The following is a 26,840-nucleotide window of genomic DNA, read 5'->3' on the forward strand; positions in this document are numbered from 1 at the left end:
GTTATGCAGTGATAGTGTGGGGGAGGGTGTGGTGGGTGGGGTGGAGGGGGATCCACATTCAGGAAGTGGGTTGGGTAGTGCGGTGGCAGTGTCCTGCCCTTGACCCTAGTGTTGCTGCCTCTCTGCGGTGCTGGGAACTGCAGAGCTGCACTGTGCACCGCACTCAGATGATCTCATCTTGCAGGGGGCACCACACGGCACGCTGCAGCCACTTTCTAAGGAGCCAGGGCTGCAGTCTGAGCAGGTGACTGCTGTGCTACTGTGCTACTCAGCTCAACTCAACCTCCCACAAGCAATGTGATTGATCAGCCTCTCTGCTGCCACTGTCTGGGTGACTCGCTGCTGACACCTAATGATTGGAAAAGGTATAACACCTCCACAGGATGGGAATGGTCAAAGTATGGTGGTACTGTAAAATATTGATGGTAATATACAGCCAGGTAGATACACTATATGTACAAAAGTATGTGGACACCCCTTCAAATTAGTGGATTCGGCTATTTCAGCCACATGTATAAAATTGAGCACACAGCCATGCAATCTCCATAGACAAACATTGACAGTAGAATGGCCTTACTAATGAGCTCAGTGACTTTCAACGTAGCACCATCATAGGACGCCACCTTCCAACAAGTCAGTTCGTCAAATTTATGTCCTGCTAGAGCTTTCCCGGTCAACTGTAAGTACTGTTATTGTGGTGGAAACGTCCAGGAGCAACGTTTCAGCCGCTTAGTGGTAGGCCACAAAAACTCACAGAACGGGACCGCCGAGTGCTGAAGCACGGAACAATGACCTGTCCTTGGTTGCAACACTCACTACTGAATTCCAAACTGTCTCTGTAAGCAACGTCAGCACAAGAACTGTTCGTCGCAAGCTTCTTGAAATGGTTTTCTATGGCCCAGCAGCCGCACACAAGCCTAAGCTCCCCATGTGCATACAATGACATTCTAGACGATTTTGTGCTTACAAATTTGTGGCAACGGTTTGGGAAAGGCCCTTTCCTGTTTCAGCATGACAATTCTTATTTACAATGACGGCTTACTCTGGCCAAACCCTAACCTGGACGACGCTGTAAGCCGCCCTATGGGACTCCCAATCACGGCCAGTCGTGATACAGCCTGGAATCGAACCAGGGTCTGTAGTGATGCCTCTAGCACTGAGATGCAGTGCCTTAGGCCGCTGCGCCACTCGGAGCCCCAAAATGCCCCTGTGCACAGAGCGAGGTCCATACAGAAATTATTTGTCAAGATCGGTGTGGAAGAACTTGACAGGCCTGCACAGAGCCCTGACCTCAACTCCATCGGACACCTTTGGAATGAATTGGAACACCGACTGCGAGCCAGGCCTAATCGCCAAACATCAGTGCCCGACCTCACTAATGCTCTTGTGGCTGAATGGAAGCAAGTCCCTACAGCAATGTTCCAACATCTATTGGAAAGCCTTCCTAGAAGAGTGGAAGCTGTTAAAGCAGCTAAGGGGGGGATCATATTAATTAATTAACTCCATATTAATGCCCATGATTTTGGAATGAGATGTTTGACGATACTTTTGGCCATGTAGTGTATGTTTCACCATCTGTGCCTCTCTGTAACATAGGTGCCAATCATGAAACATGTATCCCCTTGTAAACATGCCATTGTCTGGTTCATGACTTCAGCGATTAAAACATCTTCTCCAAGGGAGATCTGGTTTACATCATGCATTTACTTTCTTTTAGAACATTGAGATGTACCATTATTAATATTGCATGTATTCCATAGGTTTAAGGCAAAGGACACTACTCTCTTCAATGTACATGACAATAATTATTTATTTAACTTCTATAGCGCTTTTCATTACAGAAAGAGTCTCAAAGCGCTTGAAAAAGCTAAACAAACAAGAATCAAATAAAACAGCTATATAGATTCAGGTCTGGATGACTATTTTCAGCCAGAGTTGAACGTTTTTTAAAAAAGATTTCAAGCTACCAAAAGATGGAGTGACAGTCAAGAGGGAACCGCATGGCTTGAGCAGAGGGAGGATGTGGTCAACAAGGCGTCTCACCGATGCCTCGCCATCCCAGCCATCGACTGACTGCGACTTCTCTGTAGCTGCTGACTCCCTCTGGTCTTGTAGATCGATATGAGGTTTCATTTTTGTGCTCTCCACTCAGGATAATGGTGACAGCCCGTTCATAGCTTATATAAGAGTGTTTGAGACCCATGTATGATAAAGTTTGTATGCTCGGTGTATACTACTCTTACCGACCGGTCGTTAAGAAAACCTTGAATTGGATTCAAGTGCTTCTCGTTCTCTCTCCGTATCTTCATAGCCATCAAGACTCAGAACCCTACAGTACCCTCCACCACAGTGCAAAGTCCAACACAAAGCTGTAGACATTATGCTCTCAAGTAAAACAGCTGATGGGCTGAAGGTTAAGAAGAGGACCCCACAACATGTTGTCTGATAAATAAAATGACTACAATTGTCTCTGTGTTAATCCATTGCATGTACAAATATGTGGCAATGCTCACTCTGTAATATTAATACACATGTATTACAGGTTTATTAAGTTCCTTCGCCCAGAGCCGTCCAGCCTTTACTTTTACGTACTTGCTAGGAGTGCTTGTCAGAATCACAGCACGAGATATGCTTAGCTTCTCTCTGTATCAATTTCTGTGTCCACTTCTTCTTTTCTGAAATGCAATGGACTTTGAAAGTCCCTCAGCTATAAGCAATTGGTTATTACAGTGTAAATCATAGATTGACTTTGTTTTATTTTGACATGTACAATCATAATAGCGCTGTTAAGCGTGTGTGAAGTTTGTACTGCGATGCTTCCTGGGTGTAAGGTCGTCGATGACGCGCGGGCTGACGTGGACGTTGTAGTGTAGAGCCGGGTCCGAGTAGTTGAAGGGCGGAGGGTTGTACTGCTCCTGAACATATTCTGGTAACAATTGAGGAATTCTGCACAGAAACAACACAACGGAATGAGAGTTGTCCAACAGTAACATCTGGCACACTCAGCACTGACTTAAAAAGGGCACTATGCTATTAGGCATGGATACAGTTACACAGACATAATCCAAATATGTTGCATAATCTCTATCAGATGAATAGCACTGTGTGTGTCCATGCGACAGTGGCCTATTTCCTATCATTATAATAAGCTAATTCTACAACATCCCCAATCACCTCCCCGAGCCTTAAGTCCATAGGGTATATGGGTCGTTCCATTTGAGTTGTATTCTTTTCTGACCGAAGCCCTTTTGATTTGAATGAAACGTTCCATACATATTTGCCCATGGAGGAAGTGGTCAGAAAGTTAAACATTCAGGAGATGGAGGTTCATTCTTTTGTCGTTGTTGATAAAATGTGTAAAGATCAGTTGTTTTAAATGATGCTGTCAATCTTCCATAGGAAACCTATTGAAATTTAGATAATAGAATAGACATTCCCATTTAAGTTGACATTCGACAGTGGGTGGACTGGTGGCCATCTTTGTGGTAGTAATTGGAAGTTAACATTTCAATTCAATTACCATTTCAGTAACACTTTACTTGATGCCCAGCTATGACACTGGGCGTGTTATGACACAGCTGGCATAATTGTCATAACCTGTCATAATATGATCATAACACTGTCATGACCCATATATTTCCACCTGTTGTGACATCTATTGCGTTATGTTCTGGCTGTTATGACACCTACTTAAGAGTGTCAGAACCCACATTTTTTCAAATTAGTTTTATCCCTGCCAAGAAGTTTCTGTTCGCTTCAAATTCTCTTCAATATGTTGTTGCTGTTATCAATTCTTTACAGTCATGTTTTCCTCATCATATTTTAAACAACTTGTAGAAAAGACACTTTATGACACTGTCATGAAGCATTATGACCACCCTGTGTCACTTTACTTGGACTAAGAAAATGCAATCTATGACGCTGTCAAGAAGCATTATGACCATCATAATCATACAAGCCAGATAGGCCTACGTATGTACATGCCCTTATATCAGTCATCAATCAAAAAGAGGGTGTCATGTCCGGCATCTGAAATTTGCTCCTGCATTTATCCCAGTCATCAGCAACAGAGCATTGGGGTAGGTGCATGTCTGATGTGTGTGCAATAACAATGATCATTTAATATGGTCAGTTCTTGTTGTTGTTGTACGTAACAAACATACTATTGACATATAGGCTATGGTGTTTTGGAATGTTTTGCCTTGAGTGGTAGGTTGTGTGGGTTTTTACACTCTTATGTAGGTGTCATAACCTGTTTATAATATAGCCATGGATGGTTATGACAAGTTAATGCAGCTGTTATGACATACACTACATGACCAAAAGTATGTGGACACCTGTTCGTCGAATATATCACTCTTCTGGGAAGGCTTTCCATTAGGGATCCAGAGTGGCGCAGCGGTCTAAGGCACTGCATCTCAGTGCTAGAGGCGTCACTACAGACCCTGGTTCGATCCTGGGCTGTATCACAACCGGCTGAGATCCCTGTATTCAAGAGCATGCTGTCTCAACCGATGGCGGGCACAACACAAACACCTCAGATTATGTACAATAGGGTCTAAGCTACAACATATGCGTAAAATGGGGTGCGGTCAAAAACTGAAATCAAATAGAACGACTCATACATTACACTGTGGTTTACAGTATAAAGCAGGGCCAGGACTCGGCAGGATTATGTGTCTCTAGTCCACTGCCACCTGCTCCAGATGCTGTACATCTGCAGACTATAGTACTGCAGTCATGGAGATAATACACAAACAGAGCTGATGGACATACGGACACCAGATGTACCTCAACTATCCTGCAGAGGTCAGGTAGACCAACACAGTTTTAAGGTTTTGTTCTGCTTCTGAGAACTACTGTGGATTTAATTTGATGCGATTACAAGTGCAGGTAGTGTCTAGCTAGTATATTGAGGTTGTCGGTTCATGAAGTTTGTCACGTATACTCCCTCTCCAGCCTCTAGGTCACAGGTGTCAAACTCATTCCACAGGGGGCCGAGTGTCTGCGGGTTTTCGCTCCTCCCTTATACTTGATTGATGAATTAACATCACTAATTAGTTAGGAACTCCCCACACCTGGTTGTCTAGAGCTTTATTGAAAGGAAAAACCAAAAACCTGCAGACACTAGGCCCTCCGTGGAATGAGTTTGACACCCCTGCTCTAGGTCATCAGGCTGCTGATTATCCCGCACACCTGTCACCATCGTTAAGCGCACCTGCGCCTCATGACACTCACCTGGACTCCATCACCTCCTTGATTATCTTCCCTATATCTGTCACTCCCCTTGGTTCTTTCCTCAGGTGTTAATGACTCTGTTTTCATGTCGGTGTGTTGTTTGTGTTTCGTGTTTATTGTTTTATTTATAAAAAAACTCACTCCCTGTACTTGCTTCCAGACTCTCGTTACAAACTTGGTGTTGTGTTTCTACCCAATCTTGTGTTTTTGTGATTATGTACTGCCTTGTAGTTCTGCTGCAATAACGGTAAACATTGTATCTGAACTGAGGATAAACTATGCATCTGTTACTGTAAATATATATATATATATTGTGGTTACAGTATCTTTCTGAAGGTACTATATACTATTAAGTCTGTGTGAATGTTGTATACACCATGGTACCGTCTGTGAGGATATTCAGGCTACTCACTCTCCTGTGATGGTCTTCTTGCGGGCACAGCAGAAGCAGGCTAAGGCAGACAGGAGGAGGAGGACAGGGATCCCGATGCCTAAAACCAGGCCAAGGATCAGGGACTTCTTATCCTCCGCCATCTGGGCCACGGCTATCCCCGTCCTGTTCAAACCACCCATGTCTAAACAGTGGGCCAACAGTGGAACGTTAGGTTTAATAGGCCATTAACACATTATTATGTCATACTTAGGGCCCCCAAAACATCTTGGTCAGTTCCCATGTTAACAGCATTTAGTAGCTGGCCAGTGCATTTGGTTCTGGGTTCAGAGAATACACGCTTAGTGGAAACTCTTTTCCATAACCATAGTATGAAATGACGACGTGAAATGACCAGGAACAGCATCACACCCTGGGTATTTGCATGAAATGGTATACGGTCAACGACCCATCTTTTCCCACAGCCTCACCTAAAATGCAGGATTGGGTGTAGTCGACGTCGGTGGTCCCGTTGCACACACACCTGTACCCTCCGTACGTGTTGGCACAAAGGGCAGGTTGCCGACACACAGCCTCATTAGATTTACACTCATCCAAGTCTGTGAGAGAGAGACGAGAGGATAAAAGAGACAATAAGGACAAAGAGACGAGAGGATAAAGTAGTACAAAACCATCTCAATTCTTGCTGGCAAACACCGACTGCATCTTTGACAACTGCAGGAATCATAATCCCCATTATCATCATTGTTGACATGACAATGTGTGGTCCTGGTTCAAGTTATGCTTCCCCTGAGAGCATTGTTTTACATTACATCGTGTGGCGGCCGCCCGTCAATGCCCTGAGGGATAATAAAGTTGTTCTACTACTATTACAATCAATACATTCTCAGTCTGACATCTCCTCGTGACTATACAGTATAGTTTAACAGAGAAACTCCATGATTGTTTTACCTCCGACTTCAGCGGTTCTGATGCTGTAGTAAGCACCGACTCGGGTCAGGTAGTCTCTGATGTACCAGTGGGGTGTGTCACTGGACACGTTGATCCTGTACTCATCCAGACCTGAGCCCTGCATCGGCCGTTTCATCACAGCGTTGTAGAACTTGTTCTGGAAGCCCATTGACAGAATCTCCTCCAGCTGTAGGACGGAGAAGTTTGTCGTCATTTTGTATAAACACACATATCATCACATCATTATATCACCCCACTCAGCCATGATCTACATTTACACACACAATAATAGGAGCCAGAGTTTTCCCTTTCCATTTCTGGACTGGTATCCCTGGTCAGGTCATGTGGTCTGGAAAAACGTATGGCCCTATAGCTCGTTTTATGTGTTCCACACACTCCCTCTCTCACCTGCTTCAGCCCCTCTCCTCCAGACCCCTGGTTCCTCCAGCCCAAGGACACGTTGAAGACATTGAACCCTGTCAACAACAACAAGGCCATAAAATGACCTCACACTCCACAATGTGGTCATGATCACCATGGCGACACAGTAGTCATGTCTTGCTGTGCAGTATTGGGGGATTCTTTTGAAAAATAGAATGCTTACCTGGTGGATTGGCAGAGTCCCCTGCAAAGGAACAAATGAAATGGTATCATCATTATACAGAGATAATCTGGTTAGCACTTTACTTCACAATGCCCTGCAGAAAATACTGTTTCATGCAGTACTATACTTGGAATCGTTCGTTACTGGGCCGTTCTGTGTACGTACCACAGCCATCGGTTTCCTCAGTGCTCTGGTAGCGACAGGAGCATCGGACGGACCCTGGCGTGTTCACACACTCAAACTTGGCGTTACGACAGGCCGATGGGTCCAGGCACTCATTTATGTCTGAATCAGGAGGAATATTATCATGATGTACTGTAATCTCTTCAGAAAACAACTGCAATATGGCTCAGAGATACACTACATGGCCAAAAGTATGTGGACGCCCTTTCAAATTTGTCGATTCAGGCTATTTCAGTCACACCCATTGCTGTCAGGTGTATCAAATCGAGCACACAGCCATGCAATCTCCATACACAAACACTGGCAGTAGAATGGGCCGTACTGAAGAGCTCAGTGACTTTCAACGTGGCACCGTCATAGGATGCCACTTTTCCAAAAAGTCAGTTCGTCAAATTTCTGCCCTGCTAGACCTGGCCTGGTTAACTGTAAGTGCTGTTATTGTGAAGTGAAAACATCTAGGAGCAACAATGGCTCAGCCGCGAAGTGGTAGGCCACACAAGCTCACAGAACAGGACCGGCGAGTGCTGAAGGAGTGGTGTAAAGCTCGCCGCCACTGGACTCTGGAGCAGTGGAAATGCGTTCTCTGGAGTGATGAATCACGCTTCACCATCTGGCAGGCTGATGGACGAATCTGGGTTTGACGGATGCCAGGAGAACGCTACCCGCCCGAATGCATAGTGGCAACTGTAAAGTTTGGTGGAGGAGGAATAATGTTCTGGGGCTGTTTTTCATGGTTCGGGCTAGGCCCCTGAGTTCCAGTGAAGGGAAATCTTAACTCTACAGCATAGTTGGTCATGGTTTTCCATGGCCCAGCAGCCGCACACAAGCCTAAGATCCCCATGTGCATACAATGACATTCTAGACAATTCTGTGCTTCCAACTTTGTGGCAACAGTTTGGGGAAGGCCCTTTCCTGTTTCAGCACGACAATGCCTTGGTGCACAAAGCAAGGTCCATACAGAAATGGTTTGTTGAGATCGGTGTGGAAGAATTGGACTGACCTGCACAGCCCCTTGATCTCAACCCCATCGAATACCTTTGGGATGAATTGGAACGGCGACTGCGAGCCAGGCCTAATCGCCCAACATGAGCGCCAGACCTCACTAATGCTCTTGTGGCTGAATGGAACCAAGACCCCGCAGGAATGTTCCAACATATTAATGCCCATGATTTTGGAATGAGATGTTCGACGAGCAGGTGTCCATATACTTTTGGCAATGTAGTGTAGTTTACATTGTTTTCAGAATGTATGTATACTGTAGTGACCTTAACTCAACACCTACGGCGTCGTCGAGAGGTTTGGATCTCTTGGCGTGAAAGCTATGGTGTTGGCTTGACAGTCACAAAGTCCAGGGTTCAAGCCCCGGTCAGGACTACCCCCTGACTTTGCTACAACACAGTATGTTTATGCCAGAGGTTAGGGGTCAAGAGTCAGTACCTGTGCAGTTGCGTCCGTCCCCAGTAAAGCCAGGCTTGCACCTGCAGGTGTAGTTGTACCCTGAGCTGAGGCAGTCAGCCATCGTGTGACAGGGAAAGGGGAAGGGAGGGAGGCAGAAGTCTGAGAGGAAAAGAAGGAGAAACATGAATGAGAACAGCTCAATGGTCATGAATAGTGCCAGGAGTTTATCTGGATGAGGAAAAATTCCTGACTAGTAGTAATGAATACTTTCCTGAATACAGGTAAAGAAGTTGCTAGCTGAGTCGTGCTCATTAGGGCACGCAACGCAAAACGAGCAGGTAGCCCCAACCTGTTTTCTCTCCCGTTTAGTGCCTCATGAACACAACCCTTATCCAAAGTATACCAACCATTCTCAAAGCACTTGTATCCCTGCTTGTCCTCGTAGATGGTGGGTGGGGGGCACTCTCCACAGGTGAACTGGTCTGGCTCACCCTGGGATTGAGACTGGCACTGCACTCCTGGGAAGCAAGGCTTCCCTTTACACACGTCGGTGGTATCCCCACAGAATATCCCACTGAAACCCTTAGGGCACAGACACCCTACCACCTGGGAGGACAAGGCACAAAGGAAGGGTGTGTGGGGTTGATCGGCATGGGAACATCATATCACACTCAAAACACAGGACTAGTTCATATTGCACCCTGGGAGAAAACACCCAAGCCCATGTAGAAATACTCCCCCTTACTGTTTTGTCTGTCAGTCTGTCTGCATGTTTGTTTACCTGAAATCTCCCCTGCAGATGGTTGTCCACGATGCTGTTGTATTGGCAGGTGCCACCGTTGAGGCAGTCGCACACCTGCAGGATGGGGGTGAACTGAGAGCTGAACAGCTGGTCATCAACTCTGATGGTCAGGTAGACAGGCTGGATGTTGAGTGGTGTCCAGGTCAATATGCCATCACCTATAGGGAGAGACACATTAAGGAATTATAGAAAACTTTGCCACGAGGGGGGTTTGCATGTGTGTGTGTGTGTGTGTGTGTGTGTGTGTGTGTGTGTGTGTGTGTGTGTGTGTGTGTGTGTGTGTGTGTGTGTGTGTGTGTGTGTGTGTGTGGGTGTGTGTGGGTGTGTGTGTGTGTGTGTGTGTGTGTGTGTTTCTAGCTCACTTTTCCCAACAGATGCTTGTGGTGGTCTGGGGAAGAGCAGTGAGAAGCTTATAGGGTCTAGGTTGGTGTCTTGAGTGCTGATCTGCACGCGAACAGTGGATTTGACCTTACAACGGATCACCGTGGGCTCAGTCACGATGGGAGGCATGTTCCCTACATAGGAGAGAAATTGAAGCATGTCAAACTCAACTCTGGAACTCGAAGCCAGTTCCTTTGCTTTTTTTCGTTGTTCGCCTTTAATAACGGACTGATTTAGACCCGGGACACTAGTTGGGTGCAATTAAGTATCAGTAGAATAGAAAACCAGCAGGCTCTGGACCTCGTAGGATAAGAGTTGAATACCACCTGACCTATAGAGAAACATGTCAATTGACCTCAATCAACACTACACTGCATTCAATGAATTGTTACGGAGCGAATGGCAGAATACTGTGGAGTAGGATGAAGTTGCACATACAGGCCAGTGGTGGAAAAAGTACCCAATTGTCATACTTGAGTAAAAGTAATGACATCTCAATAGAAAATTACTCAAGTAAAAGTGAAAGTCTCCCAGTAAAATACTACTTGAGTAAAAGTAAAAATGTTTTTGGTTTTAAATATACTTAAGTATCAGTAGAAATATATAAGATATACTTAAGTAAAAGTAGAAATAATTTCAAATTCCTTATATTAAGCAAACCAGACGGCACCATTTTCTAGTTTTTATTTATTTACGGAAAGCCAGGGGCACACTCCAACCCTCAGACATCATTTACAAATAAGGTATTTGTGTTTAGTGAGTCCATCAGATCAGATAGTAGGGATGACCAGGGATGTTCTCTTGATAAGTAAGTGAATTGAAACTTTTTCCTGTCCTTCTAAGAATTCAAAATATAACGAGTACTTTTGGATGTCAGGGAAAACGTATGGAGTAAAAAGTACATTATTTTCTTTCAGAATGTAGTGAAGTAAAAGTAAAAGTAGACAAAAGTATAAATAGTAAAGTACATATACACAAGTAGTTTTACTTACGTACTTTACACCACTGATAGACACTGATATAAGGTTAGTTTTGTGTTTATCCCTCTAAACTAGCCCAACTAGGCTAATATTTTAAGATTAGACTCTGTAATTGGGGAGGGAAAACTGATCCTAGATCTTTGTCCAGAGGGCAACTTTGACCCAGAGCACAGAGTATGTGACTCGAAGAGGAAGTGCCAACATCTACAATAAAGATACAAATTCTTGATCCTCTGGCTGACATAACAGTTGACTCACCAAACACCATAGCCAGCTTGTGGTACAGCTCCTGGGACTCCAGACTCTGCAAACCCAGTCCAGTGTCGTTAGAAGCCAGGATGTCATGAACACACTGCAAACTGCCCTGACATGTCCTCCTCAGTCTGTCTTGTACAGCTGGACTCACTGACATCAGCTCCTCTGTCGAGGCTGGAGTAAACCGACCAGGGGGTGGGATGGAGAAGAGCAGGCTCTCTGGAACAGGCACAGCCCCTACGGAACACATTACAAGACATCAGTCAGAACCCTCAAGATAGCTCACCATATTTGACATGAGACAAAGTGACTGTACAGACAGGACCTTATATGTAACCGAGGGGCTCTGTGTGAATTCGTACCCACTTATCAGACCAAGGATGAAAGGGTGAAAGACCGCTCCTTTAAACACCTAGCAATGTCTGTGAATGGCTACTTATACATGAGTGGAGTTAGGGGTACTTAATCTGCGTGATACACTATATTTGAATTAGGGTAGAGGGACCACACTAGCATGCTACCTAGAATGAAGCAATGTATTGGACATGCATTCTAAGTGGTATGTTAGTATTGACATTCAATGTGCCGCCAACTCCTTCAACGTAACTTATTGACCTAAGCCTCACTCACAGGACAGGCCAAATTGGCGCAGGCTCTCCTCCGGGGGAGGGTTATTCTTGGGGGAGATCATCAGCTTCCCGTCAGACTGCAGGAAGTCATCGGTGCGGTTGGAGCTCCAGAGGCCCAGCAGGCCCACGGTGCGGCTGTAGAAGGTCTGGGGGACCTCCACCAGGGCGGCCAACTGCTGTGCACCACCACCTCCACCCACCCTCCACACCACCACGTGGAGCCCCCCGGCGTACACTGCCGCACAGCTACTGGCCGAGGTACAGCGCACCGCAAAACCCTCCTTGCCCATGTGCACCACACCTGCAAGGACAGCAGAGGGCACTGTTATGTCATTTTAAGGGGATATGAGGCTAGCATTCTATTGCTACTACAATATGCTGGGTCCCAGCCCACTTGGGTGTGGAAGGGAATGAAATTGTAGACCAGATAGCCATATAATTCATATTCATCTTCCACTGGTTAGAAGCGAGGCCAAATGTAAGATCGGAACCATTCTGATGGATATGTGGCAGAAGAGATGGGACTCTGAGCCCAAGGGCCGGCCTTTATGTGCTCTCGATAGAAAGGTCAGTAGACCAAGATTCAAAGGTCAGATTAGGAAGGAAGAGGTGGTGTTTGTTCGATTGCACCTAGGACTTTGTACACTGAACTCGTCATTTCATCCGGTTGGCCAGCATGTGAATGGTTTGTGTCTGGAGTGTGCGGTGGAGGAAACGGTGGAGCACGCGTTGTCAAATTGTTGTAAGTATGTTGAAGAGAGGGAAAGGTTGAAGAGATTGGACTGCGTTGGTACTGAGTTAGGTAGGAGGATTTAGAAATGCGGAGTGTAATGTTGTAAACTGTGATCGACCACACACTCCGGCCCAGTAAGTGGCGGCACGCACTTTCAGCGTTTGTTTGCGGAACCGCCATGATATCATAGAAGAAGAAGACGCTACTGTAATATTGTATGTAACAAGGGTTGGAGAATGATGTTCCAGGTCGTTTGTAAAGTTGTATAGAGATTAACTATATTCCTAAATTGCATTGTCTAGTCAGGTGGAATAGTAGTAAAATGTTGAATAGTAATCGTCCTGTTTCTGTGCCTTGTTTGTTATGGTAGGCCAGGTGTAGGCCTGTGTACTGCTTAGATTTCTTACCGACAAAAACTGGGACCTTCACATTATCCACCAGGACCTCCAGTCCCTCTCCTGACTTTGCACACCGCCACTCAACCTGAACACACACACACACACACACACACACACACACACACACACACACACACACACACACACACACACACACACACACACACACACACACACACACACACACACACACACACACACACACAGAGGTGAGGACAATCAAGCACGTGAGATCTACAGCCCATAATACAACCCATAAGACAGACACACACACACACACCACACTGACCTTGCCGATGCCCTGGTGAAAAGCAGCCATCCTCACCACCGTGGGGACCCGTCTAGCCTGTCCGTCCGTCTCCAGCTCGCACGTCTCACCCTGCAGCGTGAAGATATTGGAGCCCGTGTAGGAGGAGAGGCGCACAATGACAAACTCGCCGAGGGCCTTGAAGGAGTACTCAGTCCCATCGAAGGTGATGAAATGAAGGCTGCCGTACACCATGCCTGCGGACGAAACAGGTACGTACTGTATGAGAAGGAAACAATTCACTAACCGAGACTTTGCACAGGACATTTACACTCATTTACACTAATGGGTCCAAGCAGACAGGCACACAGTGAACGATCTGTCTACTATCACATAATGGGACCAAACATGTGGGCTACATATCATTGACAAACAGTGACAAAATTATGTATTATTAAGCAATTGGGCCCGAGGAGGTGTGGTATATGGCCAATATACCACGGCTAAGGGCTGTTCTTACGCATACGCAACGCAGAGTGGTATATACGATATACCACGGCTGTCAGCCAATCAGCATTCAAGGCTCGAACCATCCAGTTTATAATAGAGTATATTCTCTGACACAATAATAATTAATACAATGACTTGACAGGAGTTGAAAGTAAATGACCCCCATTCCTCTGAGTATAGGTAAGCTCTCACCAATGCCCTGTGTTGCCTTGGCCGCGGTTATGCAGCAGTCGGGGCTCACCCAGCCGTAACCTTGGCAACGGTCCAGGGGTCTCTTGGCCAGATAGAGGTGGCACAGAGGAGACTGGATACAACACCACTGGAATGGAAGGAGATCCTCATCTAAAGATGGAGGGTGGAGAAATAAGACGACAACAGGCAATATGGATGAGTTTGCTAGTTTAAAAGACATGCAGCTGGTGATTACATCAATGAATGCCGTTATTGATTTGAACAGCCTCCCGAATGGCAGGTTGAGCTTTCACTATATGACGTAAATGAGACGGTACCTATGTGTTTCTGTGCAGTGGCTCCAGAGAAGTAGCGCTCACTGTATCCAGCCAGCAGGGGACCTTGTGGGTCATACACACATCTCTTCCCTGAGCCGTGCCGATTGGACAGGATGGACTGGAATACGTGACCCCCAATGCCCCCCCAGCGCAGCCCCCGTAGCTCCCTCAGCCGTACCCGATCCTGCTGGTTGGGGGGCAGGGTCTCAGGCCCAAAGGCCAGGTCCTCCAGTGCTTGGGCGCGGGTACAGGGGCACGATGACACCCCCTTGGCCCACTCCTTCGGATCAGGCTCCTTTAGGGCCCACACCTGGCACCTCATCTTCGGGTCCTGTTCGCGCTCTGTGGGCCCTGTCAGGTCATACACCAGCTGACCCAGTTTACCTGTGTTCCCCCTCACCTCCTGAGGCCTATACCGCCCCCCTGGGCCAAACAGATTTGTTGAACTCGTGGTCTCGTTGAAAAAGTGGGCTCCACCGTCGGTGTAGCCTGTGAGGGCGTCATGGTGGATCCTCTGGCCAGGACCCCAGTACATCTCCCCGAAGCGTAGCAGGGCAAAGGAGCGCTCCCCGTCCGTAGTCAGGATGCACTGGAAGGTGTTAGTCTGGAACAGGCCACAAGGTGGCACCACAAGAACAAAAAGATGGGGAGAGAAGTTATATGTGAGGACTGATGAATCAGGTTGGTTACATTCTCCCAGCTAACACTTGAGCAACAATGGATGCTAATCTAGGACAGACATCCGGGCATACAATACCACACCCTGTACCATCCAATAACCCACATACCTCAGAGTGGTTGATTTTCTGATAGGAGACAGCCATCACATGATCCCAAGTGATCTTTAGAATCCAGGCTGGGGTGAACGCAGGTTTGTCGTTCCGTTCCTCAAACCGCGTCACATCGTCCGCTGTACGGCTGAAGACAATTTGGGAATATCTATCTGACATATTCAGCTTGTGGTATTCCTAGGAGAGAGAAAGTCATTCAGATTAGATGGGATTAGTCCAATGACTGTCATCCCCACTTTGACTCCACTCTGACCCAAACTCACCCCTCAACCCTAACCCTTGACATCTCACCTGATAGAACAGCTTCCCCTCCCCGAGGGTGAGGTCAGCATCGTCCCAGAACACGGCCAGCATTGCCAGGCCCTCGTTGCCACGGAAACCCGTAGGGAAAGGGACAGGAAGCAGGAACTGCTCATTCTGACTGATAGACTGGAACTGAATGAGTCCATTATCTGAGAACTAAGCCAGAGAGAATTATTGATGTATTTGATTTATATATATATGTATATATATATATTTATTGCCAAACCTACAGTATGTCTTATGAAACATGCATTCTTGTCAAAACTATTCTGATTTGTCCTTCACTATAACATTTGGAAAGATAAATTGACCAATGAGAAAGCATTATCGATCACAATCTTGGTACTGACTTGGCCAAGCAGACTGTCACTGTAATGGTGCACATCTTTGTTGTCATATTAATGCATTTCAATGTTGTGGTAGAACAAGTCTTTCCCAATCTGGCTTTACACTGTACTGTAGAACCAATCCTACGGCTTCTTTGAGTATTGCTTATCCTTAGTTCCGTCAATGGTGATTATTATATTACAGACCTGCTGTTTTCAACTCTTAATGATCGGCTATGAAAAGCCAACTGACATTTATTCCTGATTATTATTTGACCATGCTTGTCACTTATGAACATTTTGAACATCTTGGCCATGATCTGTTATAATCTCCACCCGGCACAGCCAGAAGAGGACTGGCCACCCCTCATAGCCTGGTTCCTCTCTAGGTTTCTTCCTAGGTTTTGGCCTTTCTAGGGAGTTTTTCCTAGCCACCGTGCTTCTACACCTGCATTGCTTGCTGTTTGGGGTTTTAGGCTGGGTTTCAGTACAGCACTTCGAGATATTAGCTGATGTACGAAGGGCTATATGAAATAAACTTGATTTGATTTGATTATATTTTGGTGAATGTATGTGTTGTAGTTTTGCACATATATCAGTGGTTTGTTTGTTGTTGTTTTTTGGTGGGGGGGTGGGGGGGGGGGGGGCGGGGGGTAGATCAGTTGTAATATTGCAGATAGAGTTTCACAGCAAAGGCCATTTCAGAGAAAAAATACACTGATGTACATCTTCTTGCATCTGCATCGAATAAAACACTGTAGAATTGTAAAATTGTACTAATCATTTATCTTGCTGTGTTCAGTTCAGGGCCAGTCTCAGAGGAGTGAGTAAAGATGTGGATACTCACATAGACCCGATCATACAGCTTGCCTATGAAGGGGAAACCCATAGGTGGTGTGATGTAAGGAGAGTTCCCATCTTTTGTGTCCAACCACACTCCTATATCTCCCACCTCGTCACCAAACGGGTACAAATCACTCTCTGTGAATTACATCATTGTAATTATGACATTTTGACACACTTTTCACACAGAAAATATGCAAAATGCCAATTACTATATATGCTGCAAGAATATTCGAAGAAGTAAACAAGCTCTTTTACACTATTTAGCACTTCAACTACTTCAAGTGTACACTAGACACATTTAGTATGTGTTCAGCATACACTACCGTTCAAAAGTTTGGGGTCACTTAGAAATGTCCTTGTTTTAAAATAACATCAAATTGATCAGAAATACAGTGAAGAGGCGACTGTGGGATGCTGGCCTTCTAGGCAGAGTTCCTCTGTCCAGTGTCTGTGTTCTTTTGTCCATCTTAATCTTTTATTTTTATTGGCCAGTCTGAGATTTTCTTTGCAACTCTGCCTAGAAGGCTAGCATCCCGGAGTCACCTCTTCACTGTTGACGTCGAGACTGGTGTTTTGCGAGTACTATTTAATGAAGCTGCCAGTTGAGGACTTGTGAGGCGTCTGTTTCTCAAACTAGACACTCTAATGTACTTGTCCTCTTGCTCAGTTGTGCACCGGGGCCTCCCACTCCTCTTTATATTCTGGTTAGAGCCAGTTTGCGCTGTTCTGTGAAGGGAGTAATACACAGTGTTGTAACAGATCATCAGTTTCTTGGCAATTTCTGGCATGGAATAGCTTTCATTTCTCAGAACAAGAATAGACTGATGAGTTTCAGAAGAAAGTTCTTTGTTTCTGGCCATTTTGAGCCTGTAATCAAACCCACAAATGCTGATGCTCCAGATACTCAACTAGTCTAAAGAAGGCCAGTTTTATTGCTTCTTTAATCAGGACAACAGTTTTCAGCTGTGCTAACATAATTGCAAAAGGGTTTTCTAATGATCAATTAGCCTTTTAAAATGATACATTTGGAGTGATGGTTGCTGATAATGGGCCTCTGTGCGCCTATGTAGATATTCCATTAAAAATAATCCGTTCCAGCTACAGTAGTCATTTACAACATTAACAATGTTACACTGTATTTCTGATCAATTCAATGTTATTTTAATGGACGAAAAATGTGCTTTTCTTTCAAAAACAAGGACATTTCTAATTCTGACCCCAAACTTTTGAATGGTAGTGTACATGCAGAGACATTCATTCCCTAACCACATACAGAACACAGAGCAAAGTTAACATGCAGGGTAGCTTTATGAAGGAGTAGCCCACCCTTAGCCAGCTCTGTACAAACAGTGTTGTTAGAGGCACAGGAGCAGTTGAAGGACCCTGGGTAGTTTCTACAGGACGTGTGGGCGGGGCATGCCGAGGGCGACACACACTCGTCCTGGTCAACACACCCTCTGTCCCCATGCCCCCCTCTCTCCCCCCTGGTATCCCAGCCACTGGTACAGCGGCATTGGAACCCCCCCGCAGAGTTAGAACAGGTGGCAGCAGAGTGGCATCCTCCATTATTCTGTTGGCACTCATCCAGGTCCACACACAGGGCCCCGATGCCCAGGAGTCCTGGGTGGCACACACACAGGAATGACCCGGGCGTGTTGTAGCAGAGGGCGCGTTTGTGACAGGGTGCTGTCAGGACGGCGCACTCATCCACGTCCTCGCACCAGGTGCCGTTGCCCGTGTGGCCCTGGGAGCAGTGGCATGTGTAGGAGCCTGGAGTGTTCCAACAGCGCGCCGAGGGGTGACACACCTTGGCACCCTTACTATTCCCACATTCATCCGTATCCACACACGCTCCCACATCCTCATGGTACCCCCCGGGACAGTCACAGTGGTACGTCCCGGGCAAGTTAGTGCACACCTGGTCAACGCGACATGTGGTATTAAAGAGGCACTCGTCAATATCCTTGCACACCGTGTCATTGCCTTGTGCCCCTGGCTCATACCCGTCCAGACAGGGACAAAGGAGGGAGCCAACAGTGTTTTTGCACACGGAGTGATCAGGGCAGGGGGCGCCCTCCGGGTCGCTACATTCGTCTACATCCTGGCAATCTGTGCCGTTCAGGAGGAAGCCACTATTACAGGGACACTGATAGGAGCCAGGGAGGTTGATACAGGTAGAGGAGGGCTGGCAGACAGAGACAGAGCTAGAGGAGTTGGAATACACCTCAGAACACTCGTCCACATCCACACACTCAGTTCCGTTGCTCCAGAAGCCCACGTAGCATAAGCAGAAGAATGAACCAATGGTGTTCATGCATGTTCCGTTGGTACAAAGCGGCCCGAGGTCGGGGTCCAAACAGTCCTCGATATCCTCACACCGATCATTTAAACTGAGGAATCCTACGTTACAGGGACACAGGAAGCTGCCATAGGTGTTGACGCAGTTGCTGTTCTCAAGACAGGTGGAGTTGTCCAGGCACTCGTCGATATCATGGCAGCCTGTTCCATTGCCCTGGTAGCCGTCCCAGCAGTTACAGACAAAGGAGCCGGGTGTGTTCTGGCAATCTGAGCTATCCGGGCATCGCGCCAGCCCCAAGACACACTCGTCAAGATCCAGACACTGAGAGTTGTTACTAGCCAGGAAGCCCAGATCACAGGGGCAGCGGTAGCTGCCCTCTGTGTTGGTACAGGTGCTGTTGTCAGGACAGGTGTAGTTCGCCATCTCACACTCATCCACATCCATGCAGTGTGTCCCATTGTCCTGGTAACCATCCCAACAGTCACACGTATAGGAGCCCTCTGTGTTGAAGCAGTAGGAGAACTTCGGGCAGTACTCCCGCCCCGATTGGCTACACTCATCCACATCCCAGCAGGCCACCCCGTTGCCATGGAAACCATCCTGGCAGTGGCAGTAGAAGGAGCCCTTGGTGGGGTGGCACGCTGCGTGAGGGTGGCACGCCCGGCTGGCGTTCAGGCAGTTCTCCACGCTCACACACGTGCCTGCTTCGTAGGCTAGGCCCAGGATGCAGGTGCAGTTGTACCCCCCGGGGGTGTTGAGGCACGTCAAGTTCCTCCCACAGGTGGACGGTGAGAGACACTCATCCACGTCCTCACAGACGAACCCGTCCCCCCGGTACCCCTCCTGGCACAGACAGAGGTAGGAGCCGTCCGTGTTGTTGCATTGGGCCAGGCGGCTGCAGTTGTGGGGCTCGGCGGAGTTGTCGGCACACTCGTCAACATCCTGACACTCCATGCCAGTGCCCTCGGTGCCAGACGGGCAGATACAGTTGTGCGATCCGGCAGTGTTTGAGCAGCTGGCAATGGGGTGGCATCCTCCATTTTGGTTTTGGCACTCATCAATGTCTATAATTCATCCAAAATGGGACAGTGTCAGGAAAACAGCCCCACAAGTTGCTAAAAGAAAGCTCACAAGAGAATCCACACAAAAGTAGAGCAGGTACGGTGTACGTGAACAGTCTTAACAGAGTTATGTAATGTCTACTGATGATAGAAATTCGAAGAGAAATGTTGCGCTTACCAGAACAGTTCTTCCCGTCGCCAGTGAAGCCACTGAGACAGAAACAGAGGTGACTCCCTACTGTGTTCACACACTGGGCAAACTCACTGCACTCCTTGTCTCCAGACACACACTCATCCACATCTGAGAAGAGAGAGAGAGGGAGGGAGAGGGAGAGAGAGAGAGAGACAGAGAGAGAGAGAGAGACAGAGAAGCGGAGAGAGAGAGAGAGAGAGAGAGAGAGAGAGAGAGAGAGAAGCGGAGAGAGAGAGAGAGAGAGAAAATCCCCTGAACAACATCAACATCTTACAATTTTATAGTACAACATATTCTAAATAATTTGTAACACCAGATTTTGAAGAAAACATATAGGATTTTGCAAATGAGTGTTTATTGAGAAATATTGAGTAGTTCTGGTAGTTTTTGTGACGAAATCAAATCCTCTTACCAACGCAGTTTGTCCCGTTCTGTCTGTAGCCCACTTTGCAGAGACAGGAAAAAGAGCCAGGAATATTCAAACACACATTCTCATTCCGAGGGCACACATTCTTCTGACACTCATCTATATCCGAACAGGCGAGTCCATCCCCCTCAAAGCCTAGGTCACACACACACTGGAAGCCAGCGGGCGAGGGGTGGCAGAGCCCATGACGGTGGCAGGCAGGGGCACACCGGGGACTGGGGGCCACACAGGTGTCATTATAGGCCACTGTGCCGTTCATACACGAGCAGACGTAGGCTCCGGGAGAGTTGACACACTTTGAGATGGGGGGACAGGTGGCGACGTTGGAAAGGGCACACTCATCCACATCCTGGCACCGGAAGCCATCCCCAAAGAAGCCCTGCTGGCAGGAGCAGGAGAAATCCCCGGGTATGTTGGCACACAGTGCCCGTGAGTGGCATGTGCCTTCTTCAGCACACTCGTTCACATCCTCACACCTGGAGCCATTGCCTATGAATCCGTGCTTACAGGTACAGGTATGGGAGCCCACTGTGTTCAAACATGTGGCGTTGACGTGGCAGGGGTTGTTCACTTTGCACTCGTCGATATCCGTACAGGCCTTGGTCGCTGTGGGGCGGGCAAAGCCCACCCGGCAGGGGCACTCATACGCCCCCTCAGTGTTTGAGCAGCGTTCATTGAGGTAGCATGGCTTCTCCATGGCCTGGCACTCGTCTATATCCTGGCATATGGTGCGGTTGACCAGGTTGAACCCAGGAAGACACAGACAGGAGAAGGAACCTTTACTATTGACGCAGGTGGCTTTATTCCGGCAGCCTCCATTGTCCACCAGACACTCGTTCACGTCCGCACACTGGATCGCCCCATCCCCGGAGTAGCCTACCTGGCATCTGCAGTTGAACGTGCCCGCAAGGTTGGTGCAGAGGGCATTGGAGTGGCACTGCTGTGCCAAGGAGCACTCGTCCAAGTCCTCGCAGGTGATGCCGTTGCCCCTGTACCCTGCCCTGCACTCACAGGTGAAGGAGCCCGGGAGGTTGGCACAGATGGAGAAGGGGCTACAGCGCCCGATGGTACACTCATCCAGGTCCATGCACTTGGAGTTGTTAAAGATGTAGCCCGTGCCGCAGTCGCAGTAGAACGACCCCCTGGTGTTGACGCACGCGGCCGAAGCAGGGCAGATATTAAGGGTGGCGCACTCGTCGATGTCGGTGCACTTCCTGCCATCCCCTAGATATCCGGTGCGGCAGGAGCAGTCATAGCTGCCCAGCACATTGATACAGGCAGCGTTGGGGTCACATGTATTCTCCCCATTACACTCATTGATGTCCCTACATGCCAGCCCATTCCCATTGAATCCATCGAAGCAGGAGCAGCGGTACGAGCCCAGCGTGTTGACACAGTCAGCATAGAAACTACAGATGTTACCAGCACACTCATCAATGTCCTCACAGGTTTGTCCATTGCTCTGGTAACCAATACTACAAGTGCATTGGTACGATCCAGGCAGGTTCTTACAGCCTTTGTAGCCTAAGGAGGCCGAGCATACACCGGGAGTCTCTGAACACTCATCTAAATCCAGACACAGGTAGTTCCCATTGCCCTTATAGCCTGTGTTACAGGTGCACATATAGGAGCCAGGGTTGTTAATACAGGTGGCATTCCAGTGGCAGATGCCACTGTTTGTGCATTCGTCAATGTCCGTGCACTGAAACCCATTGCCATTGAAGCCTCCCTTGCACTTGCAGTCTCGCCCTCCTTCTCTATTCGTACAGAGGGCACTGGCGTGGCAGCCACCGTTCCTTGTCTGGCATTCGTTGACATCGTCACATTGGACTCCGTCGCCGAAGTAGCCATCCAGACACACACAGCTGTAGCTGCCCAGTGTGTTGTAGCAACGAGCCTTTGGGTGGCAGCCGTGGAGGCCGGTAACACACTCGTCAATGTCCACACACAGTAGTCCATCTCCATGGTAGCCAAACCGACACACACATACAAAGTTGTTGCCTTTAGCCTTGAGGCACTCGGCATGGGTGTGGCATTTACTTCCCACCGCTTCACAGTCACTCAGATCAGCAACTAGAGAGAGAGGGAGAAAGAGGAGAGAGAAGCACGTATTAGAATAGAGATAAACGTATTGATGCAGTTAGTTTATTTAGAACTCATATACTATACTAGACCAAAAGAAAATGTAATTGATAAAGAGAGAGATGACTACAGTCAAGAGGACATGCAACCAGATTGTGGACAGACTCACCTACAGAGCAGTATCCCAGCACTGCACAAAGACACACCAGTCTTAGCAGTGGTAACCTGCAAGAAAAAGAGTACAGTGAAAATGGTGACATTGAAATGCGTAACATAGAAGTTGACAAATGTATTTCACACTGCCTTAAGACTAATTTGGAGGCTCTGGAAGTCCTGTTATTTGTCAGTGCATTAACCTTCATCCCTTGAATTTGTATGAGTCACGGAGACAATGTTATATCATAGAGCTCAGCTCTGGGATAGTAGGTCAATTCCTTGTTCTGCTTAATGGTGGTAGGGTATTTGTTCAATTTGTTAGGATCCTTTTTGTTAGTTTGCGTAACCCACGTCCACTCCAAACAATGGTACAGGGTCTACTATGACCTTAACATGAAGCTTTTTATTTTTGAGACAAGAATCAACCTACCACGAGAGATGAGTGAAAAGCTACTGATATTATTATCCAATTATAACCAGAATATTATTAAACATTGATGGGATAAAATAGGGAGTAAACGAAACAAAATTATAGAGGTTGCTGCTATTCATATTTGGGTTGGAAATATACATAATTTTGTCAAGACATTCCAAAAAAGTATTTGATATTCTCTGGTGATAAAACGTGATTTTGAGTATACAGTAGCAGTCAAAAGTTTGGACACTCCTACTCATTCCAGGGTTTTTCTGTATTTTTACTATTTTCTACATTGTAGAATAACAGTGAAGACATCAAACTATGAAATAACACATATGGAATTATGTAGTAACCAAAAAAGTGTTAAACAAATCTAAATCTATTTTATATTTTGGATTCTTCAAAGTAGCTACACTTTTTGGGTTACTACATGATTCCATATGTGTTATTTCATAGTTTTGATGTCTTCACTATTATTCTACAATGTAGAAAAGAGTACAAATAAAGAAAAACCCTTGAATGAGTAGGTGTGTACAAACTTTTGACTGCTACTGTATGTTTTTACTAATCATTTGGCATTAACTGCTGTTTCCTTGATTAGGCCACAAAATGAACAACCTTAGAAAAAAAGGGACACTGAACTGGAATCCATTATTGTTTGTGCAAAGAATGTCCTTGGCTGTGTTGTTGAGCTTCCAAATAGGTGAGACATCTAAGTCCAGAGGGGTTGGAAATACAAGTCCCCTAACAATATCCCACTGAATAGAGGAAACGGATAAGAATAATCCCTGTTTTCTGATTGGGTTACAAGCTAAATGCAAAGACTCCCTTTAGGCCAGGTTCAATGTGTCCGTGTGGAGGACTGTGGGGACAGAGTTTCATACGTATAAACCTGGGTGGTGGTGAGTTGTTTTGCATAAAAATACAGTCTACTGTAAGTCCCAGACCTTATTCTACACAGTAAAGTTATACAGTTACAGTAAACTAAAAGGTCATGTTTGCCTCTTACCAAACCCCTACATTTCAACATTAGGTGCAGTATCCACTGTTCTCTATGGTTAAGTTACTGGGCCATGAAGTGTCAGCTACTTGTTTTCAGGTCCAGAAATAGTTCAAGTTGAAATCTATTAGAATGTATTTGCTCAAATACAACATTCCCGTTTCAATGTTGAAACCCAAGTGATCTATATCACAACTTGGCAAATGAAGGTGAAAGAGACATGCATGTACCATTGCCTTCACTTACGGATACGTTTACTGAGTACCAAAGAACGGGTATAGATTGTTAAAAAATCTAGAAGACTATATGGCCAAGGACCAATGATATGGATTCACTTTGATTTAATCAGGGGAGATCAATTGAGACCAGGTTCTCATTTTCAGTGGTGCCCTGAGACATAAAAGATAAAAAATATATATAACAAGATACAATCGCAAGTACATTAGATCAGAACAACTCTAACATCACAGCCATCATAAACCAAGTTATTAAATCACTCGATGTAAGGATTGCCTTTGAAAATGTTCTGTCCCCCTTGCTAGGGAAAAGTGTGTCATCAGACAAGGTCTTTATATTGGGTTTCCTGCTCAGTATCACAAACACCGGAGTACATGAAGAATTTGGCAATAAATGATTAAAATGACCATCCAAAATGTTTCTAGATCACAGAAAATAAGTATGAAACGACCAATTAGGAACCTTTCCTAAATGTATCATTGAGAAACCCTTGTGTGTCTAAAAGTCAGTCAGAGCGCAACAACAAGTCACATAAAAAAATAAATATATATGTACATGACTCAAAAAGGCCATCAGACATTTGTAGCTACAGGTATCATAGCAGAGATTTACTCACCGCATATTTTTCTATATTCTCAGAGTCTACGAGGCTTTCATTGGGGCTGAGAGTGCAGACTTCTCTCGGTTGTAAGGTGTGTGTCTCTCCGTCTCTCTGAGATGGATGTGACCGTGTCCTTTCCTTCCTTACCCAGGCTGTGTGCCCGTTCAGTTCCTCCACTCCTGTCTCTTGTCTCCCAGAGGGACCCAAAACAATAGGAGTTCTACCATACCTGAGAGCCCTCTGACATCTTAAACCGCTGAGAAGGGGAACACCCATATTTTTCATTATGTATCATTCCTCTCACAATAACTGGACAAGTCCCCTGAGGCATTCATTTGTCCTCCTCACTGTGAAGGGATAGAGTCAAATAGACAAGGAACACTGGTCGGGATAGGTTCATCTGTAAAGAAGTGTTAGAAGAGTTTTACAGTGTTATTCTACTGAGAATAGTTCACAATTATATGATGATGTGGGCATTTTACATTTGGGTTACATTCTACATTTATCATGATTACTTATTGTTTTCTCGGAGGAAGGCTTTTGCATAAACCATCAGATCCTCCTCTCCACCCTCTCCGAGTTGGGCATCTCCGGCGCGGCCCACGCTTGGATTGCGTCCTACCTGACAGGTCGCTCCTACCAGGTGGCGCGGCGAGAATCTGTCTCCTCACCACGCGCTCTCACCACTGGTGTCCCCCAGGGCTCTGTTCTAGGCCCTCTCCTATTCTCGCTATAGACCAAGTCACTTGGCTCTGTCATAACCTCACATGGTCTCTCCTATCATTGCTATGCAGACGACACACAATTAATCTTCTCCTTTCCCCCTTCTGATGACCAGGTGGCGAATCGCATCTCTGCATGTCTGGCAGACATATCAGTGTGGATGACGGATCACCACCTCAAGCTGAACCTCGGCAAGACGGAGCTGCTCTTCCTCCCGGGGAAGGACTGCCCGTTCCATGATCTCGCCATCACGGTTGACAACTCCATTGTGTCCTCCTCCCAGAGCGCTAAGAACCTTGGCGTAATCCTGGACAACACCCTGTCGTTCTCAACTAACATCAAGGCGGTGGCCCGTTCCTGTAGGTTCATGCTCTACAACATCCGCAGAGTACGACCCTGCCTCACACAGGAAGCGGCGCAGGTCCTAATCCAGGCACTTGTCATCTCCCGTCTGGATTACTGCAACTCGCTGTTGGCTGGGCTCCCTGCCTGTGCCATTAAACCCCTACAACTCACCCAGAACGCCGCAGCCCGTCTGGTGTTCAACCTTCCCAAGTTCTCTCACGTCACCCCGCTCCTCCGCTCTCTCCACTGGCTTCCAGTTGAAGCTCGCATCCGCTACAAGACCATGGTGCTTGCCTACGGAGCTGTGAGGGGAACGGCACCTCAGTACCTTCAGGCTCTGATCAGGCCCTACACCCAAACAAGGGCACTGCGTTCATCCACCTCTGGCCTGCTCGCCTCCCTACCACTGAGGAAGTACAGTTCCCGCTCAGCCCAGTCAAAACTGTTCGCTGCTCTGGCACCCCAATGGTGGAACAAACTCCCTCACGACGCCAGGACAGCGGAGTCAATCACCACCTTCCGGAGACACCTGAAACCCCACCTCTTTAAGGAATACCTAGGATAGGATAAAGCAATCCTTCTGACCCCCCCCCCCCCCCCCCTTAAAAGATTTAGATGCACTATTGTAAAGTGGCTGTTCCACTGGATGTCATAAGGTGAATGCACCAATTTGTAAGTCGCTCTGGATAAGAGCGTCTGCTAAATGACTTAAATGTAAATGTAATAAACTATACAGAATGTGCCTCTAGGAATCAGGGCCCACATTCACCTCAGAGTATTTTTTTTAATCTAACCTTTATTTAACTAGGCAAGTCAGTTAAGA

General features: G+C 46.7%; 1 protein-coding gene across 1 annotated transcript; it reads right to left on the bottom strand.

Annotated features, from left to right (window-relative positions):
• Positions 1 to 1,859: 1,859 nt before the first annotated feature.
• On the bottom strand, positions 1,860 to 25,196 carry si:ch73-105b23.6 (fibrillin-1). The gene is made up of 25 exons (XM_055901622.1): positions 25,179 to 25,196; positions 22,711 to 22,762; positions 20,441 to 22,528; positions 20,014 to 20,136; positions 17,802 to 19,838; positions 16,477 to 16,610; positions 15,292 to 15,459; positions 14,998 to 15,177; positions 14,210 to 14,813; positions 13,893 to 14,042; positions 13,233 to 13,447; positions 12,953 to 13,028; positions 11,814 to 12,113; positions 11,187 to 11,420; positions 9,930 to 10,082; positions 9,547 to 9,725; positions 9,173 to 9,371; positions 8,805 to 8,924; positions 7,350 to 7,469; positions 7,185 to 7,205; positions 6,989 to 7,056; positions 6,581 to 6,767; positions 6,100 to 6,228; positions 5,651 to 5,813; positions 1,860 to 2,946 (listed from the first exon to the last, which is right to left on the bottom strand). The coding sequence occupies exons 1-25, from the start codon at positions 25,194 to 25,196 to the stop codon at positions 2,787 to 2,789; spliced, it is 7,878 nt and encodes a 2,625-aa protein (XP_055757597.1). The 3' UTR covers positions 1,860 to 2,786.
• Positions 25,197 to 26,840: the final 1,644 nt, after the last annotated feature.

This window comes from Salvelinus fontinalis, chromosome 37, assembly GCF_029448725.1.
Source record: "Salvelinus fontinalis isolate EN_2023a chromosome 37, ASM2944872v1, whole genome shotgun sequence".
NCBI classification, from domain to species: Eukaryota; Metazoa; Chordata; class Actinopteri; order Salmoniformes; family Salmonidae; genus Salvelinus; species Salvelinus fontinalis.